This window comes from Oncorhynchus mykiss, chromosome 1 (genome assembly GCF_057628025.1).
Source record: "Oncorhynchus mykiss isolate SJ-2025 chromosome 1, ASM5762802v1, whole genome shotgun sequence".
Lineage (NCBI taxonomy): Eukaryota > Metazoa > Chordata > Actinopteri > Salmoniformes > Salmonidae > Oncorhynchus > Oncorhynchus mykiss.
In genome coordinates this window covers 16,789,943-16,809,957 of record NC_143022.1, presented here as the reverse complement: position 1 = coordinate 16,809,957, position 20,015 = coordinate 16,789,943, and the positions used below count along the sequence as shown (strand labels likewise).

Below are 20,015 nucleotides of genomic sequence, written 5' to 3'. Positions count from 1 at the left end.
GGATGAGATTAAGCTGAGATCAAGCTTGGTTGCATATTGTATTGCGTTTATAAAATAAAATAAGCACCATCCCACTTCTGACACCAGTGAAGCAAATTCAGGGGATAGCCCTGACTCCATGATCCTAGGTCCAGCAAATCAAATCTAATCAAATCAGCAACCAACATCTTAGCCGTTACTCCAAGAGGTCTGAAATTATTGAACACCTAAAGTAGGCGTTTGACAAAGGTTGTTACAATATTAGCAGAAAATTCAGTTGCTCATATCAAGCTATATATTTACTTATATAGTTCTGGGGGATTTATAGCATGTCATGATGTTTTTCCCTGCATTCTATAACTTTTGTAAATAATCCACTGGGCCATGTTGAACAGGCCTAATCAAAGTGTGTTATTGATATAGGCCTCAGTGTTTACCCATATAAGTTTTTATTCTACTCTCTTTACTGTGTCCTTCCCTCCATTGTCGAGTTCAGACAACGTATTTGATCGCTGATTGGTTGAGGGAGACCATGCCCTGGCAACGTGCCTTTGTGTGGCGATTGGGTTTCTGGTTACCATGTGATGTCCCTTTAAGATGTTTGCTTGTAGTCGAATGACTATCCGCAATCATGGCAGGGATTCAGGAAAAAGATTTGTGCACTGTCTGGGTAGGAAATAAGTCAAGAGGACGTCTGCTATTTGTAATGCATGGATATTTTCCTCAGCGCTGAATGAAACCAAGAGGCACGCAAATATTTTCTGCTGCAGAGCTTTACTTTTTCTTGGGCATGGATTTCGAATTGTCAAATTACGTTTAATTTATTATTTTAGCCAGAGCAAAGTGCGTGGCTGCTAGCAAACCGCTAACTTAGCTACTAGTTGGATAGACGCTATCCTAACTAAATGAGCTACTCTTTTTTTATTTAATTTTTTAATGTTTACCAATATCATTAACTAGTTAGCTTTTTTACCAGTTTAGTCAGTCTTAGAAACTTGTTTGTGTCGATGACTCTCGACAGCCTTAAACATTCTCCTATCCTTTCAACTTTGTTTAAAATGGCAGACGACATAGAATTGATAGGAGCCTGTGAATTAATAAAAGGTAAGTGAACATTTGCTAGTTGGCGATGTGTAAACTTTCTGCTAATTAATTATCAAGTCAACGCGAGTATTTTCGCCAACCTGGCTAGCTAGCCTTCTTTTGCGAGCCAGTCTAAGCTGTCTGTGATTGACATGAATTGGTTGGAGAACTACTAGCTATGACTAACGTTACTGGCTAACCTGAAACGAATATTGTCTTATTTTCAAAGTAAACTAAGACAGCGAATTCATCTGATATTTTTAGATGAATGTAGTTTTGTACGGGACGTCAGCTAGCTAGCTACCTTGTAATCACAGCTCGTGGAAAGCGAGTGACAATCGCATGAGTAAACAATGTTGCCAAGTCTTCCTTGGTGAAGTGTGTTTAACGATTTTTTTTGTTTTATCGATGATGTGATGTCTGTTTTTATGGCCCCTGTAGGTTTGCTGTTCATACATGTATGTACCCATGTTTTTTCTTCTTCAGATCGATTATATTTTGCTACCCTAAGAAGCAAGCCAAAAAGCACTGCAAACACTCACTACTTCTGCACAGATGACGAATTTATCTATGAAAAGTAAGTTTTGTTCTCCCTCGCAGTATCTCTTCGCACTTTCATTAGCTTCAGTGCATTTGTTTAGATACGGTCCACTGGACAGCGCCAACAAGTGTCGCTGGGGCTGCTGAAGAGCTGTCACTGCAATTATGTAACAGCTTTTAATTGAACGTTTTCCAATTCAGATTAATAAAGCCATTGTGTTCCACTCGGCTTGGAGTTGACCAATGGTTTACATCAGTGGTTCCCAAACTTTTTACAGTCCTGTACCCCTTCAAACATTCAACCTCTAGCTGCCTACCAGGGTCAGTTCAATTTCAAATGTTGTTTTTTGCCATCATTGTAAGCCGTGGCAGGCTTACAATGATGGCAAAAAACAACATTTGACATTTTTTTTATTTTTTTTATTTTTTTTATTTCACCTTTATTTCACCTTTATTTAACCAGGTAGGCTAGTTGAGAACAAGTTCTCATTTGCAACTGCGACCTGGCCAAGATAAGGCATAGCAGTGTGAACAGACAACAACACAGAGTTACACATGGAGTAAACAATTAACAAGTCAATAACACAGTAGAAAAAAGGGGAGTCTATATACATTGTGTGCAAAAGGCATGAGAAGGTAGGCGAATAATTACAATTATGCAGATTAACACAGGAGTGATAAATGATCAGATGGTTATTTATATTGCTGTGCAAAAGAGCAGAAAAATAAATAAATAAAAACAGTATGGGGATGAGGTAGGTGAAAATGGGTGGGCTATTTACCAATAGACTATGTACAGCTGCAGCGATCGGTTAGCTGCTCAGATAGCAGATGTTTGAAGTTGGTGAGGGAGATAAAAGTCTCCAACTTAACCAGTTAGAGCTCTAGGGGCGCTATTTCATTTTTGGATAAAAAACGTTCCCGTTTTAAGCGCGATATTTTGTCACGAAAAGATGCTCGACTATGCATATTCTTGACAGTTTTGGAAAGAAAACACTCTGAAGTTTCAGAATCTGCAAAGATTTTGTCTGTAAGTGCCCCAGAACTCATTCTACAGGCGAAACCAAGATGATGCATCACCCAGGAATTAGCAGAATTTCTGAAGCTCTGTTTTCCATTCTCTCCTTATATGGCTGTGATTGCGCAAGGAATGAGCCTACACTTTCTGTCGTTCGCCCAAGGTCTTAGCAGCATTGTGACGTATTTGTAGGCATATCATTGGAAGATTGGCCATAAGAGACTACATTTTCCAGAGGTCCGCCCGGTGTCCTTTGTCTAAATTTGTGCGTAATCTTCAGGTGCGGTCATTTTCTCCTGGGATTCAGGAGAGAAAGCATGTTTCCAAGAACGATGTATCAATGAAGAGATATGTGAAAAACACCTTGAGGCTTGATTCTAAAAAACGTTTGCCATGTTTTCAGTCGATATTATGGAGTTAATTTGGAAAAAAGTTTGCGTTTTGAGGACTGAATTTATGGATTTTTTTTGGTAGCCAAATGTGATGTATAAAACGGAGCTATTTCTAATACACAAGGAATCTTTTTGGAAAAACTGAGCATCTGCTATCTAACTGAGAGTATCCTCATTGAAAACATCAGAAGTTCTTCAAAGGTAAATGATTTTATTTGAAGGCTTTTATGTTTTTGTTAATGTTGCGTGCTGGATGCTAACGCTAATGCTAACGCTAAATGCTAACGCGAAATGCTAACTCTAGCTAGCTACTTTTACACAAATGATTGTTTTCCTATGGTTGAGAAGCATATTTTGAAAATCTGAGATGACAGTGTTGTTTACAAAAGGCTAAGCTTGAGAGATGGCATATTTATTTCATTTCATTTGCGATTTTCATAAATAGTTAACGTTGTGTTATGCTAATGAGCTTGCTGATAGATTTACACAATCCTGGATACAGGGGTTTTTTCATAGCTAAACGTGACGCAGAAAACGGAGCGATTTGTCCTAAACAAATAATCTTTCAGGAAAAACTGAACATTTGCTATCTGAGAGTCTCCTCATTGAAAACATCTGAAGTTCTTCAAAGGTAAATGATTTTTTTGAATGCTTTTCTGTTTTTTTGTGTAAATGTTGCCAGCTGAATGCTAATGCTAAATGCTACGTTAGCCATCAATACTGTTACACAAATGCTTGTTTTGCAATGGTTGAGAAGCATATTTTGAAAATCTGAGATGACAGTGTTGTTAACAAAAGGCTAAGCTTGAGAGATGGCATATTTATTTCATTTCATTTGCGATTTTCATGAATAGTTAACGTTGCGTTATGGTAATGAGCTTGAGTCTGTATTCACGAACCCGGATCCGGGATGGGGAGATCAGAAAGGTTAAGCGATTTTTGCAATTCGTTCCAGTCACAGGCAGCAGAGAACTGGAACGAAAGGCGGCCAAATGAGGTGTTGGCTTTAGGGATGATCAGTGAGATACACCTGCTGGAGCGCGTGCTACGGATGGGTGTTGCCATCGTAACCAGTGAACTGAGATAAGGCGGAGCTTTACCTAGCATGGACTTGTAGATGACCTGGAGCCAGTGGGTCTGGCGACGAATATGTAGCGAGACTAGAGCATACAAGTCGCAGTGGTGGGTGGCATAAGGTGCTTTAGTGACAAAACGGATGGCACTGTGATAAACTGCATCCAGTTTGCTGAGTAGAGTGTTGGAAGCAATTTTGTAGATGACATCGCCGAAGTCGAGGATCGGTAGGATAGTCAGTTTTACTAGGGTAAGTTTGGCGGCGTGAGTGAAGGAGGCTTTGTTGCGGAATAGAAAGCCGACTCTTGATTTGATTTTCGATTGGAGATGTTTGATATGGGTCTGGAAGGAGAGTTTAGAGTCTAGCCAGACACCTAGGTACTTATAGATGTCCACATATTCAAGGTCGGAACCATCCAGGGTGGTGATGCTGGTCAGGCACGGGTGCAGGCAGCGAACGGTTGAAAAGCATGCATTTGGTTTTACTAGCGTTTAAGAGCAGTTGGAGGCCACGGAAGGAGTGCTGTATGGCATTGAAGCTCGTTTGGAGGTTAGATAGCACAGTATCCAAGGACGGGCCAGAAGTATATAGAATGGTGTCGTCTGCGTAGAGGTGGATCAGGGAATCGCCCGCAGCATGAGAAACATCATTGATATATACAGAGAAAAGAGTCGGCCCGAGAATTGAACCCTGTGGCACCCCCATAGAGACTGCCAGAGGACCGGACAGCATGCCCTCCGATTTGACACACTGAACTCTGTCTGCAAAGTAATTGGTGAACCAGGCAAGGCAGTCATCCGAAAAACCGAGGCTACTGAGTCTGCCGATAAGAATATGGTGATTGACAGAGTCGAAAGCCTTGGCAAGGTCTATGAAGACGGCTGCACAGTACTGTCTTTTATCGATGGCGGTTATGATATCGTTTAGTACCTTGAGCGTGCCTGAGGTACACCCGTGACCGGCTCGGAAACCAGATTGCACAGCGGTGAAGGTACGGTGGGATTCGAGATGGTCAGTGACCTGTTTGTTGACTTGGCTTTCGAAGACCTTAGATAGGCAGGGCAGGATGGATATAGGTCTGTAACAGTTTGGGTCCAGGGTGTCGCCCCCTTTGAAGAGGGGGATGACTGCGGCAGCTTTCCAATCCTTGGGGATGTCAGACGATATGAAAGAGAGGTTGAACAGGCTGGTAATAGGGGTTGCGACAATGGCGGCGGATAGTTTCAGGAATAGAGGGTCCAGATTGTCAAGCCCAGCTGATTTGTACGGGTCCAGGTTTTGCAGCTCTTTCAGAACATCTGCTATTTGGATTTGGGTAAAGGAGAACCTGGAGAGGCTTGGGCGAGTAGCTGCGGGGGGGGGGGGAGCTGTTGGCCGAGGTTGGAGTAGCCAGGCGGAAGGCATGGCCAGCCGTTGAGAAATGCTTGTTGAAGTTTTTGATAATCATGGATTTATCGGTGGTGACCGTGTTACCTAGCCTCAGTGCAGTGGGCAGCTGGGAGGAGGTGCTCTTGTTCTCCATGGACTTCACAGTGTCCCAGAACTTTTTGGAGTTGGAGCTACAGGATGCAAACTTCTGCCTGAAGAAGTTGGCTTTAGCTTTCCTGACTGACTGTGTGTATTGGTTCCTGACTTCCCTGAACAGTTGCATATCGCGGGGACTATTCGATGTTATTGCAGTCCGCCACAGGATGTTTTTGTGCTGGTCGAGGGCAGTCAGGTCTGGAGTGAACCAGGGGCTATATCTGTTCTTAGTTCTGCATTTTTTGAACGGAGCATGCTTATCTAAAATGGTGAGGAAGTTACTTTTAAAGAAAGACCAGGCATCCTCAACTGACGGGATGAGGTCAATGTCCTTCCAGGATACCCGGGCCAGGTCGATTAGAAAGGCCTGCTCACAGAAGTGTTTTAGGGAGCGTTTGACAGTGATGAGGGGTGGTCGTTTGACTGCGGCTCCGTAGCGGATACAGGCAATGAGGCAGTGATCGCTGAGATCCTGGTTGAAGACAGCGGAGGTGTATTTGGAGGGCCAGTTGGTCAGGATGACGTCTATGAGGGTGCCCTTGTTTACAGAGTTAGGGTTGTACCTGGTGGGTTCCTTGATGATTTGAGTGAGATTGAGGGCATCTAGCTTAGATTGTAGGACTGCCGGGGTGTTAAGCATATCCCAGTTTAGGTCACCTAACAGAACAAACTCTGAAGCTAGATGGGGGGCGATCAATTCACAAATGGTGTCCAGGGCACAGCTGGGAGCTGAGGGGGGTCGGTAGCAGGCGGCAACAGTGAGAGACTTATTTCTGGAGAGAGTAATTTTCAAAATTAGTAGTTCGAACTGTTTGGGTATGGACCTGGAAAGTATGACATTACTTTGCAGGCTATCTCTGCAGTAGACAGAACTGCCAAAGGGGGAGGAGTTGCAATCTTGACGGAAGATGTTATAGTTGGGTATGGAAATCTCAGAATTTTTGGTGGCCTTCCTGAGCCAGGATTCAGACACGGCAAGGACATCAGGGTTAGCAGAGTGTGCTAGAGCAGTGAGTAAGACAAACTTAGGGAGGATGCTTCTGATGTTGACATGCATGAAACCAAGGCTTTTTTGATCACAGAAGTCAACAAATGAGGGTGCCTGGGGACATGCAGGGCCTGGGTTTACCTCCACATCACCCGCGGAACAGAGAAGGAGTAGTATGAGGGTGCGGCTGAAGTCTATCAAAACTGGTTGCCTAGGGCGTTGGGGACAGAGAATAAGAGGAGCAGGTTTCTGGGCATGGTATAATATATTCAGGGCATAATGCGCAAACAGGGGTATGGTGGGGTGCGGGTACAGCGGAGGTAAGCCCAGGCACTGGGTGATGATGAGAGAGCTGATACAGAGAGCTGACACTGGTATGCAGCTCGAGGTTGAATGTTTGAAGGAGTGTGAGTTTTTGTCACAATCCTGTTCGTGGGAAGTGACAAAGAGCTCTTATAGGACCAGGGCACAAATGGTAATAAACCATTTTGCTCTTTATTTAGCCATCTTACATATAAAACCTTATTTGTTCATCAAAAATGTTGAATAACTCACCACAGATTAATGAGAAGGGTGTGCTTGAAAGGATAACAACTCTGTAATGTTGGGTTGTATTGGAGAGAGTCTGTCTTAAATAATTTTCCACACAGTCTGTGCCTGTATTTGGTTTCATACTAGTGAGGGCTGAGAATCCACTCTCACTTAGGTACGTGGTTGCAAAGGGCATCAGTGTCTTAACTTGAAATCGCCCGACCTCTAGTTTTCATAACAATCGGCAATCGGCATTTTTGGACACCGATTATGGCTGATCACATTGCATTCCAGGAGGAGACTGCGTGGCAGGCTGACCACCTGTTATGAGTGCAGCAAGGAGCCATGGTAAGTTGCTAGCTAGCATTAAACTTATCTTTAAAAAAACAATCAATTTTAACATAATCACTAGTTAACTACACATGGTTGATGATATTACTAGTTTATCTAGCTTGTTCTGCGTTGCATATAATTGTTGCGGTGCCTGTTAATTTATCATCGAATCACAGCCTTCTCCAAACGGGTAATGAATTATCAAGCGCATTCAAGAAAAAAGCACTGTCGTTGCACCAATGTGTACCTAACCATAAACTTCAATGCCTTTCTTAAAATCAATACACAAGTATATCTTTTTAGACCCTGCATATTTAGTTAATATTGCCTGCTAACATGAACTTCTTTTAACTAGGGTAATTGTGTCACTTCTCTTGCATTCTGTGCAAGCAGAGTCAGGGTATATGCAGCAGTTTCGGGTGTCTGGCTCGTTGCGAACTGTGTGAAGAACATTTCTTCTGAACAAAGACCGTAATTAATTTGCCAGAATTGTAAATAATTATGACATTGAAGGTTGTGCAATGTAACAGCAATATTTAGACTTAAGGATGCCACCCGTTAGATAACAGGTTGCGTATTTCACTGAAAGAATAAAGTTTTTTTTTTCTTTTGAAATGATGGTTTCCGGATTTGACCATATTAATGACCTAAGGCTCGTATTTCTGTGTGTTATTATGTTATAACTAAGTCTATGATTTGATAGAGCAGTCTGACTGAGCGATGGTAGGCAGCAGCAGGCTTGTAAACATTCATTCAAACAACACTTTCCTGCATTTGCCAGCAGCTCTTCGCTGTGCTTCAAGCATTGCCCTGTTTATGACTTGAAGCCTATCAACTCCTGAGATTAGGCTGGCAATACTATAGTGCCTATAAGAACATCCAATAGTCAAAGGTATATAAAATACAAATGGTATAGAGAGAAATAGTCCTATAATTACTACAACCTAAAACTTCTTACCTGGGAATACTGACGACTCATGTTAAAAGGAACCACCAGCTTTCATATGTTCTCATGTTCTGAGCAAGGAACTTAAAACGTTAGCTTTTTTACATGGCAAATATTGCACTTTTACTCCCCCAACACTTTGTTTTTGCATTATTTAAACTAAATTGAACATGTTTCATTATTTGAGACTTAATTGATTTTATTGATGTATTATATTAAGTTAAAATAAATGTGTTCATTGTTCATTCGGTATTGTTGTAATTGTCATTATTACATATATAAAATCAGCCGATTTGAATTGATATCGGCTTTTTTTGGTCCTCCAATAATCGGTATCGGCTTTTTTTGGTCCTCCAATAATCGGTCGACCTCTCGTCTTAACAACGAGATTTGCCAAGGCGGAATACTCTGAGCGCAGCCCAATCCAGAAATCTGACAGTGGCTTCTGATTAAATTCAGTTTTCACAGAACCGCTTGTTGCAATTTTGAGTCTCTCTTGTTCAGATATCAGTAAGTGGACTGGAGGCAGGGCATGAAAGGGATAAGGAATCCAGTTGTTTGTGTCATACTTTTCGGGAAAGTACCTGGGTAATTGCGCACCCAACTCAAGTGCTTCGCTATATGACATTTGAAATTGTCCGTAAGCTTGAGTTCATTTGTACATACAAAAAATCATACCAATGATGGAAAGACCTGTGTGTTGTCCTTGTTAACTCAGACAGAAAATAACTCCAACTTCTTAATTATAGCCTCAATTTTGTCACGCACATTGAATATAGTTGCGGAGAGTCCCTGTAATCCTAGATTCTGATAATTCGGGCGAGAAAAAACATCACCCAGATAGGCCAGTCTGAGAAACTCGTCATCATGCAAGTAGTTAGACAAGTGAAAATGATCGTCAGTAAAGGAAACTTCAAGTTCTCTCAATAAAAAATAAAAAAACTTGTCAATACTTTGCCCCTTGCCCCTCGCACTTCTGTATGTTGTGAAAGCGTTACATGGTCGCTGCCCATATCATTGCATAATGCAGAAAATACAGGAAAGTTCAGGGGCCTTGCTTTAACAAAGTTAGCCATTTTCACTGTTGTGTCCAAAATGTCTTTCAAGCTGTCAGGCATTCCCTTGGCAGCAAGAGCCTCTCAGTGGAGAGCCTCTGCAGTGTCCCCAAGTGGCGTCAGGAGCAACTGCTTGCACGCATGTTACCACTCCACTATGTCTCCCTGTCATGGCTTTTGCACAATCAGTACAGATGCCAACATGAGCAGCAGCTCGAGAGAGTAACAGTTCATGTGATTGGATGTTAATTATTTGACCAGGCTACCTGTATTTGACATTGTGTTGTTATTTTGCTGAACACTAGATGGTTTAATTTTATTTTTGGCAGTAAAACGAGGATACTCAGACGAGGAAAAAACCTCACCCAAATCTATAGCCCCGTGGGCATATATAAATGGACTGTTTGAAAATGTGAAGGGAATTTTATTTTTATTTTTAAAGGGAATCACATTTTTATTTGCTGTACCCCCAGGTCTACGTGTACCCCCGTTTGGGAATACCAGGTTTACATAGTGCAAGCGTTTGATTAACCCTCCCTGCTGAACTTGTGAACAGGAAAGTGAAACACAAAATTGTGGTTCAATACAAAAATGTAATTGATAAGAAATATTACAGATGGGGTTCATTCCTGAATTAGGATAGCTAAGTCATCTCAATATTAGGCAGTTCTGTGTTGAATGAAAATATGTTTTAACCAGTTCAGTCTGACATTTTTTTAATGTTAATTATATTTCAGCTTCTATGCGGATTTTGGACCACTCAACCTAGCCATGCTATACAGATACAGCTGTAAACTCAACAAAAAGCTGAAGGTAAGTCATGTGCCTCTCTCTGTTCGTGCCTTTCTTCCCTCATTAAGAATGTACATTATGCATCTGTGACAACAAAATCAATTTGTGTAGTTCTACCTCGCACGCCCTCATTGACAACAAAACAGTAGTGTAGTTTATGGGGTAAGTTATTAGATAATTGCAAAACCCACACACTGCCCCCTCGGCTAGAGTTTAGCTACTTGCAAGGACAATGCTAAATTCAGAGAGGTCTTTAGCAGTAGTATATGAGCATCTTTTTCTCTGTCTGCATGTCATTTTAAAACCATTGTGCAACTTGAAGGGTAGGTATGGAATTAATGGATAAAGCACAAGTCCTCAGACCATTTAAATCAAAGCTTTGGCAAAGTAATTGGCTTTCTGTTTTTAGCCACTGACTCACCTGTCCCAAAGCTGCGTTGGCACTTTCCCTCGGACAGAGTCATTAGAGATGCCAGGATAATCTGTGTAGGCTGACACAATCTTCTCCAGCTCGTAGTATAGGCTACAATATTCATTCAGTGGCCAGTTTATTAGGTACACCCTTCTAGTACTAGGTTGGACTCCCCTTTTCCTCCAGAACAGCTTGAATTCTTCAGGGCATGGAAATGTTGTTCATTTGGTATCAAATGACCTAACGTGTGGAAGAAAAACATTACCCACACCACTGCCACCAGGTTGTACCAGGCAGGATGGGGCCATGGAATCATGCTGCTTACGCCAAATCCTCACTCTGACATCAGCATGACGGAACAGGAACTGGGATTCGTTGGACTAGGCGTTCATTTTCTACTCCTTAATTGTATGGTTTTGGTGATCACATGCCCACTGGGGTCGCTTCTTGTTTTTAGCTGAAAGGATTGGAACCCGGTGTGGTCGTCTGCTGCAATAGCCCATCCGTGACAAGGACTGTTGCGTTCCGATATGCTGTTCTGCACACCACTGTTGTCCTGCTGTTATTTGCCTGTTTGTGGCCCGCTTGCACGATTCTTGCCATTCACCATTGACCTCTCATCAACGAGCTGTTTTCGCTCACAGGACTGCTGCTGACTGGATGGTTTTTTATTTGTCGCATCATTCTCGGCCGGCCGTTTCTGAGGTACTGGCACCGACAATTATATCACACTCAGTGGCATAGGTAACTCATTTAGCCCATTCTAACATTCAATCAAACAGTAACTGAATGCCTTGATGCCTGTCTGCCTCACGAACAATGTTCCCTCTAAGCTGTGTGCCTGCGCAGGCGTGAAGTAGCCAGAGACTGCCGCGCAGCTCCCCGGGACAGAGTGCAGAACAATATTAGTCACTTTCAATGCAACATACCGAAACTAAACAAACTACGCAATAGGTTTTGTTGTAGGGTTCTCATGGTCATGACTCAGCCTGTACTCTACACAGACCGGCATAAACAATCAAAGTGGCCGTAGGCCTACATGCTAATAGACCATGCCATATGTGGATCTGTGCCATTTACTTTGAACTGGACTGTGTTTACAGCTGTGGTTATGAGTAGATGCACTTGTTTTAAGATCAAACTAAGAGCTGCATGCCGCATCAAACAACCCAAACATTTTCAGTCACCTCCTTGTCTGGAGGACAAGTAGATGAACAGGTTCATGTCGAGCCCTGCGTGTTTCAGAAGTCTCATGGAATGTAGGCCTACATTGAACACCACACATTGCTACTGTAGGCTTAAGGAAATGGCTGTTCTATCAATATTAAAATGTTATTGGATGCATTTTCTCCATTGTTTTTGATGGTAGGACACTCCGGTAGGAGTGTCAATTAGCCACAGTAGCCTACTTGGTCACTGTTTTAACTCTAACTTAAAGCGGGTACAGACTCATGTTGTTTAAATGCATATTTGAGAATATTCGCATAAAAATCTGTCGCCGGTTGGATGGAAACCTAGCTAGTTAAAATAATTTCAGTGGTCATGTCTGTCAAGTACATGGCATGTTGTTTGTAAAGCTGTCTTTGTTCTTGTTTGTGGATGTGCTTTTATCCAGGAGTCATAACAATTCTGCTGTTAATGACACTAATGCCAATTTTTACATGAATTCAGTTGCTGTTAGGCTAACCTGAGTATTTGAGTTGTGTTTGTCATTCTGGGTGCTTAAATTCTCCCAATATGTTTATTGTTCAGCAATCACAATTATATTCAGAGGTATGTGATGTAAAGGAGATGTGAAGTTCTCGCTATGCCTACTCAATTTTTAGCTCTCAATTGCCCCTTTTAAAAGCCCACCTGGCCAAAATCTTCTCATAAGACCCTGGTCAAGGGGAGCTCCCAACTTCCCAGACACACACCAATAAAGTTGCCAATTTTGTCTAACTCATGCTTTTCTACCCCCGCGTGAATGTTGCTCTCATAAAGAGAGTTTAATTAATAGAGGTTCTGCGTCTTTTTGTCCTGTCATTTTTCCGTTGAAGCAGACGATCTGTAGATCTGTCATATGTGGGTGTTGGTCAGTGTTGAAGGTAAAGTCTCAAGCAAGCATGATGTTTTTATGGCTGTCTCTCCCTCCCTCCCCGTCCACGCCACCACGCTTTGCCCTCCAGTGTTTGTTGTCAATAGTGTGTTGCCTTAGGGACAGCATTCCTTTGAACCTCCATTGGTTTGGATCTGGTACATGAAAGCTGAGATGTCAAAAAAATTACAGGAAAAGTGGACAACCCTGATTTAAGAAATGACACCGTTTGGAGGATGTGAACATCCCACACCTGTGGAACTTGATCTGGGGCGTACAGAGCCCATTTGATATGTGTTGCCCCTACTCACCTACCCTATTTCCACATCCTCTCACCACTCATGCTTGTGTCTGGCCTGGCTTCCGGTTGGTCTGGCTTAACCTGCTTAGCGATGCAGTTCACCTGTTTTAACCCTGACCCAGAGGCCTACATCCTCTAGAAGCCTTGTTCGTTAGTCTGTTGAAGTATTTTACGTATAAAGTGAAAGTATTAGAGCAGATTGGGTCTATTTCCCCCACAGTGCATTGTAGGCTATGTCCTATTGCTCATAGCCGTCAATGTATTGGAAACACTGATAGTAGGCTACATTTTTCTGTGATAAAGCATTTTCTTCCTATGAACACTAGCATATTGTTGCCATTGAATGCAAGAACTACAGTGGGGCAAGAAAGTATTTAGTCAGCCACCAATTGTGCAAGTTCTCCCACTTAAAAAGACGAGAGGCCTGTAATTTTCATCATAGGTACACTTCAACTACGACAGACAAAATGAGGAAAAAAAATCCGGAAAATCACATTGTAGGATTTTTAATGAATTTATTTGCAAATTATGGTGGAAAACTTTTGTTATTGACCAAATACTTATTTTCCACCATAATTTGCAAATAAATTCATTAAAAATCCTACAATGTGATTTTCTGAATTTTTTTTCTCATTTTGTCTGTCATAGTTGAAGTGTACCTATGATGCAAATTACAGGCCTCATCTTTTTAAGTGGGAGACCTTGCACAATTGGTGGCTGACTAAATACTTTTTTGCCCCACTGTAGGTTGCTTCCCTCAGGCCGAGATGATGGTATTGGCATTTTTCTCATTTGGGCAAAAGTCCATCCTCCACCCTCTCTCTTGCCTCTTTTCTCTGTGACCAGGAAACCGGTCAAAGTGACCTCCCCTCCTCGATAGACACCTTTTCATTGAGGATAGTCCTTCGTGGAAGAGTTTTGAAATCTGCCACATCCCCTTTGAATCAGCTTTTGTTTTGTCAAAGGAGGGAAAAAAAGCAACATGCTACTTTATAACTATAAAATGTCTAGCACATGACCTAATTAGTTTATCACTTTACACATGTATTTTGGGATCCACCCCTGTAAACATAATTTGCGTGATGGGAGGGACTGGGTTTGTCCTTACAAGCCTTTGTGGTTTCATTTCCATGCCAAACTTCAATTAGACTAGAGACTCAAGCATGCTGTTCCTCATATTGCTGATTAGCCCCGTGTAGCAGTGACTGTGTGTATGGATGGATGCGTCTATCTTCTAGCTTGCCTGTGCTGCTTCTGAGTGCTTTGGCCGACTCGGGCAGTGATTCTGAACGAGAACACTGACAGCGGCATACCCCGGCAGCCCATCTGCCAGCGGCTCCTCTTCCTGCAACCCTAGCGGATCGGTGGTGTCCTGAGCGTCTGAGCAGCAGCTGCCACAGCGTCTATCTGCATCTGTCCAAATAATGTAGCCTAATGTAATATCATATACAAGCCAGAACCAGATGTGTCTTTAGGTCTATTAATTAGCCCCAAAACTGCCACCTTCTTGTGTCTTTCTTATTGAGTTCAAAATAGGAGGCTGCCGAGTTGATCGTTGATTTCTGTATGTTTCATGAACACTAGTATTTATAGGACTAGTGTATTTCTAAACTAGATAGAAATACATCATACACAGTACTGTACAACCTTTGGTCACCTAACTGTTGTTGTTTCCACGTGGTTTAGTTGAGTTTGCTGTGACTCATCCAGTGTTTGTGCATATCTTTATCAATTATTCTAATCTAAATGGCTCTAATGTGAAGAGGTTCTAAATAGAATGTGATTCAGTTTTTTTCTCACATGTTTTTTTTTCTCCGTTTGTCTGCAGTCGTTCACACTGACCAGAAAGCGAATCGTGCACTACACCAGCTTTGACCAGCGGAAAAGGGCTAATGCTGCTGTTTTAATCGCTGCCTATGCTGTGAGTATTGCCTTCTATCTACCTCTCTCTGCAGGGAAGGAAGTTAGGCAAGGAGAAAAAAAAGCTTATATTGGGCCGTTGCGTCATGCTGCACCCCTCAACAAAATGCAGCTCAACTCATTTTGCATTAGTGTCAATGTACCCAGATGGCCCCAATGCACTTTTCCCCTAGTGTGTTGTTTTTGTTGTATCTGCAGTATTGTCTACCCAGGCCTTTTTTTCAGGGCTTCTTTCAGTCAGTGCTGATTTCCTTTTAAGGTGGCACAACCCCTTCCAGCCAGGTCTCTCTCTGACTCTTGGAGAAACGGATGGGAGAGGGCTGCTATAGACAGCCCTATTGTCCTGCCACAGTGACTCCATCTTCCTGCCCCCTTTGAATGCCCAGCAGCTCCTGTTGCATTAGTCCCTATTCATTTGGTCCCTTGCTGCCAGACATGGTTGAAGGCTGTCCTTTCACTCCCAGTCAGATACCAGCCTTGACTGTAATGTGTGACGGCATCTCTTGCCAGCTGGCCGCTCTGTCACATGGCAGTAAATGAGGGGATTTATCCGGTTCTTCTGTTGTTATGCTATGATGAGGACATGCCTTATGACAGAGCCCGGCAATGGCATGATGATCTTCTCAGGCAATGTGGGTCACTAGTATTTACTCAGTGGACTGTGCCCAGTCCTTACCCCAAGGGAACAGACAGAGGAACAGCAACTGTCATGACATACTTTGCATGTAATGTAAGGCCCTTCTCTGAATATTTTTCCATTGTGATGCCCTGCCTGGACTAGAAACATGATATAGGCTATGTCAGCCCTTCTGGTTTTGGCCCTTAATGGCTATGACAGTGATTAGTAAAATGAGTTGTTGAGTTTCTCACAGTTAACATGGTTTTCTTAACTAGCTAGTCTATATACATCCCAAAGTATATTCTTATAATGACCAGGGTTGGATTGAATAAGGACGGTGGTCTTGTTAGCCAACCCAGGCAGGGCCCCAGTCTCATAGCTCTGGGATGAGATTTGAAGCGTCGTTACAGCAGGGGCCTTGCTGGATTATAATCTGGATTTGGTTTCTAATCCTGGTTGACAGTGGCAGGAGGACAGTTGCATGCCATAATACCCCCCCCCCCCCCCCCCAACACACCCACCCCTGAACTGAACCCTGTACATCATGCTATCCTATGCACAACTGTTCACATGCTAGTTTAGTCTAGACACTAGCCATATTGACACATGATCAGATGCTTGTCAATGTCTGTCCATACTAGAAATAATGTATGTACAGCGCTTTCCAAACAAAAATAGGATTTGATCCACACACCAAATAGATCCTGTCACTTTTCCCTTTACATTTCCTGTATTGGCCAATAGGAGACTGATGACCTTGTGGGTTGTGGGAGTTGAATTGCATTGATGGTGTGTCTAATCTGTCACTGTGACCCTATTAAAGCTGCTGTCATTTATTCCTTCTTAGACAATCTCTCAAGGGTAGATGCACAAGGCGAAGCGCTCCGCTAAATTTAGCCTGAACCCTGACCCGAAGCCCAAGATTAACTCCCCATTCAATGACTGAAATATCAGCACCTCTTTCAAAACCAGGCCATATCATTTCTTCCCTCTGCACGAGTCATTGGCTCACAAATGCACACAGAGGACATAGCATTCAGAAATCAATATCGAGCCTGACGAACTGCGTTTATCCATTTAGATGGGATGTGAGGTTTGTCTGCAATGTTGTAACCTCTGTTCTGCTTTGTGTCTAGCTATTTAGCCTAGGGGGATTGTGTTGTCTTTAATAATGAGAGAAGATGCAGGGAAGGTGGCAGGGCTTTCCTCCCTGTTGTTTTCTCTCCAAGTGGGTCTACATTGATCCGGTCAGGTGATTGTGTGGGCTCTGTTGAGTCCTCCTGGGCCTGCTCTTGTTACAGATGTTTTAATACAAATGACCCGCTTTGAACCCAAGAGAATTATATGTGTGGGACGAACAGCTGTCCTTGTGGGACTCCAAATTCTGTGTCACGTGGGACAACACACACACAGACACCAGCAGTAGAATTTAAGCTGGTGCATTTCAGCAGTATCCAGTTGTCTGACTGGTGAATATTTCATGAAGTGGGAGCAGCAATAACAAAGCTCTGTTCTATTTGCTGAGAGGACACAGGCTTCATGCACTGCTTGTCCTCCATGTCACCAGACCTACTGATACACAAGCCCACTCTCCCATACAAGCCTCCTAGTCAAGACAAATCTTCCATTCAACATTTTCACACCAGGGCTGGTCGGACCTGTTAAATTTCATATAACGAAATCAGTCAATTGAAATAAATTCATTAGGCCCTGATGTATGGATTTCACATGACCGGGAATACAGATATGCATCTGTTGATCACAGCATGATCATGCTGAAAGTTGAGGTGATGGCGGCGGATGAATCACACGACAATGGGCCTCAGGATCTCATCACGGTATCTCTGTGCATTCAAATTGCAATCGATAAAATGCAATTGTGTTCGTTGTCCGTAGCTTATGCCTGCCCATAACCCCACCGCCACCATGGGGCACTCTTTTCACAACGTTGACATCAGCGAACCTCTCGCCCACATGACGCCATACACGTGGTCTGCAGTTGAGGCCGGTTGGACTTAGTGCCAAATTCTATAAAATGATTTTGGAGGTGGCTTATGGTAGAGAAATGAGCATTCAATTCTCTGGCAACAGCTCTGGTGGACATTCCTGCAGTCAGCATGCAGTTGCGCTCTCGCTCAGAATTTGAGACATCAGTGGCATTGTGTTCTGTGACATCTGCACATTTGAGTGGCCTTTTATTATCCCCAACACAAGGTGCACCTGTATAACGATCATGCTGTTAATCAGATTCTTGATATGACACACCTGTCAGATGGATGGATTCTCATGGCAAAGGAGAAATGCTCACTATTGGGGATGGAAACAAATTTGTGCACAACATTTGAGAGAAGTAAGCTTTTTGTGTGTATGATTTCTGGGATCTTTTATAGCAGCTCATGAAACATGGGACCAATACTTTACATGTTGAATTCATATATTTTTTAAAATGTAGTGTCCGGGATTTACGTATAGAATAATATGTCATGCTCTGAGACCAGTTTCGTTATTTCCAGAGGGTTTGTTTACGTTCTTCGTTTACTTTGTTCATAGTTCTGCTTAATTCTCTACATCTTCAGTGGAAATGAAATAGCAGACGTGTTGCTTGTCTCTGCCCTCCACTCTCTGTCGTTACAACTCCTTGTATGGATGTGGGATGCCGAGGTGTTGATTCAGATGAGCCCTGCTTTTCTGACCTGGGGTTGGGAGAGCAGCACTTTCGTGGATGGATATGAGTTGGCTACCGTGTGTTTATGTATGGCTTCCATTTGGAGAGCTTGTGGTGCTGTGACCATGTCGTCTGGCCCCTTACTGGCCTATTTAGGCTGATGCCTGGGGAATCTCATGTGACACCGTGTCTCCCTTTCCCTGTTATATTACCTGTCCTTGTTACATCCCCTGTTTTATATTAGTGCTATAAGAACAAATATTTTCAAAACCAGAGTAAATCAGGAAGCTGAAGGATTACCAAAATGAGGGAAGGAACTGTGGCTTCAGTGATTCCAAGCCATGGTTTACTAACTGCGTTCTCTCACACTTCCTCTGTCTCGCTCTCTCTTACTCTCTCTTACTCTTTCTCTCGCTCTTTCTTTTTGTCTTTCTCTTCTCTCTCTTCTATCTACCAGGTCATCTACCTAAAGAAGACCCCAGAGGATGCCTACAGGGCTCTGATCTCAGGCTCCAATGCTTCATATCTTCCCTTCAGGTAATACCAAAACAGCCATGTCCACTCTACCACACAGCAGCATGATTTCTAACCACAGAAACAATCATTTGATAATTGTCTAGGAAGCACATCTTGGCTAATTGCCTTACATCACAGCTCCACCTGATGACAAAGACCCGGGTCACAGCTCCACCTGACGACAAAGACCCGGGTCACAGCTCCACCTGACGACAAAGACCCGGGTCACAGCTCCACCTGACGACAAAGACCCGGGTCACAGCTCCCTCTGTGTCTTCATCCTCTTATTAACAGGATGTGTGTCTTACAGTAGATTGGGCCTGTGTGTATACAGTATCATTCAAAAGTTTGGACACCTACTCATTCCAGGGTTTTTCTTTATTTTTACTATTTTCTACATTGTGGAATAATAGTGAAGACATTAAAACTATGAATTAACATATTATTTAATGGAATTATGTAGTAACCCCAAAAAGTGTTAAACAAATACAAATATATGGAACTGGGCTCCCGAATGGCGCAGCGGTCTAAGGCACTGCATCTCAGTGCAAGAGGAGTCACTACAGACCCTGGTTCGAATCCAGGCTGTATCACATCCAGCTGTGCTTAGGAGTCCCATAGGGTGGCACGCAATTGGCCCAACGTCATTTGGGTTTTGCCGGGGTAGACCGTCATTGTAAGTTAGAATTCGGTCTTAATTGACTTTCCTTGTTAAATAAAAATTGCCACATGATTCCAAGTGTTATTTCATAGTTTTGATGTGTTCATTATTATTCTACAATGTAGAAAATAGTAAAAATAAAGAAAAAGACTTAAATGAGTAGGTATGTCCAAACTTTTGACTGCTACTGTATGTGTACATAATGACGACGTATTACCTATGAGGCTCAAATAACTTCCGGAGTGTCTCATGTCGTTCAACCAGGTCAGGTATTAGACCTGAAAAAACAGATTCGATGCCCTCTCGGAAAGTAATTATACTTAATATAGTACGGTCTGTAGTTTTCCCAGGTAGGTTTGTGACAATGACGAAACATTTTCTATATCCTACAAGTTTAGCCAAAACATTTTCTTCAGTTATTAGATCTGCCCTACTCTGAAACAGAACACACATTTGTTTTTTTTACTCTGGATATTCCAACCACTCTCTCCCGAGCATAACATGGACTGATCTGCTTTCCCGTAGCATAAGATATCTATGCCTATTGTGGATCAGCGGACTCACACTTTTTAATAGGATTGGACGACA

At 42.6% G+C, this 20,015-nt stretch overlaps 1 protein-coding gene across 16 annotated transcripts in view; it reads left to right on the top strand.

The window, feature by feature from the left end:
- Positions 1–543: 543 nt before the first annotated feature.
- The window catches only part of LOC110488740 (dual specificity protein phosphatase CDC14AB), a 67,039-nt gene continuing 47,567 nt past the window's right edge, over positions 544–20,015 (top strand). For 6 of the 16 annotated variants that reach the window (XR_016484133.1, XR_016484100.1, XM_090188928.1 and 3 more), the window contains exons 1-6: positions 574–1,083; positions 1,549–1,639; positions 7,425–7,478; positions 10,202–10,277; positions 14,875–14,967; positions 18,708–18,787. Coding sequence is in view for 12 of the 16 variants with exons in the window: in XM_090188928.1 (XP_090045054.1) it covers positions 987–1,083; positions 1,549–1,639; positions 7,425–7,478; positions 10,202–10,277; positions 14,875–14,967; positions 18,708–18,787 (491 nt within the window). In the remaining 4 variants the exon portion in view is untranslated. Of the gene's footprint in view, positions 1,084–1,548; positions 3,214–3,444; positions 3,644–7,424; positions 7,479–10,201; positions 10,278–12,710; positions 12,756–14,874; positions 14,968–18,707; positions 18,788–20,015 lie in introns of those variants that run through there. The other 10 variants (XR_016484264.1, XR_016484229.1, XM_090188992.1 and 7 more) reach the window with 4 other exon arrangements.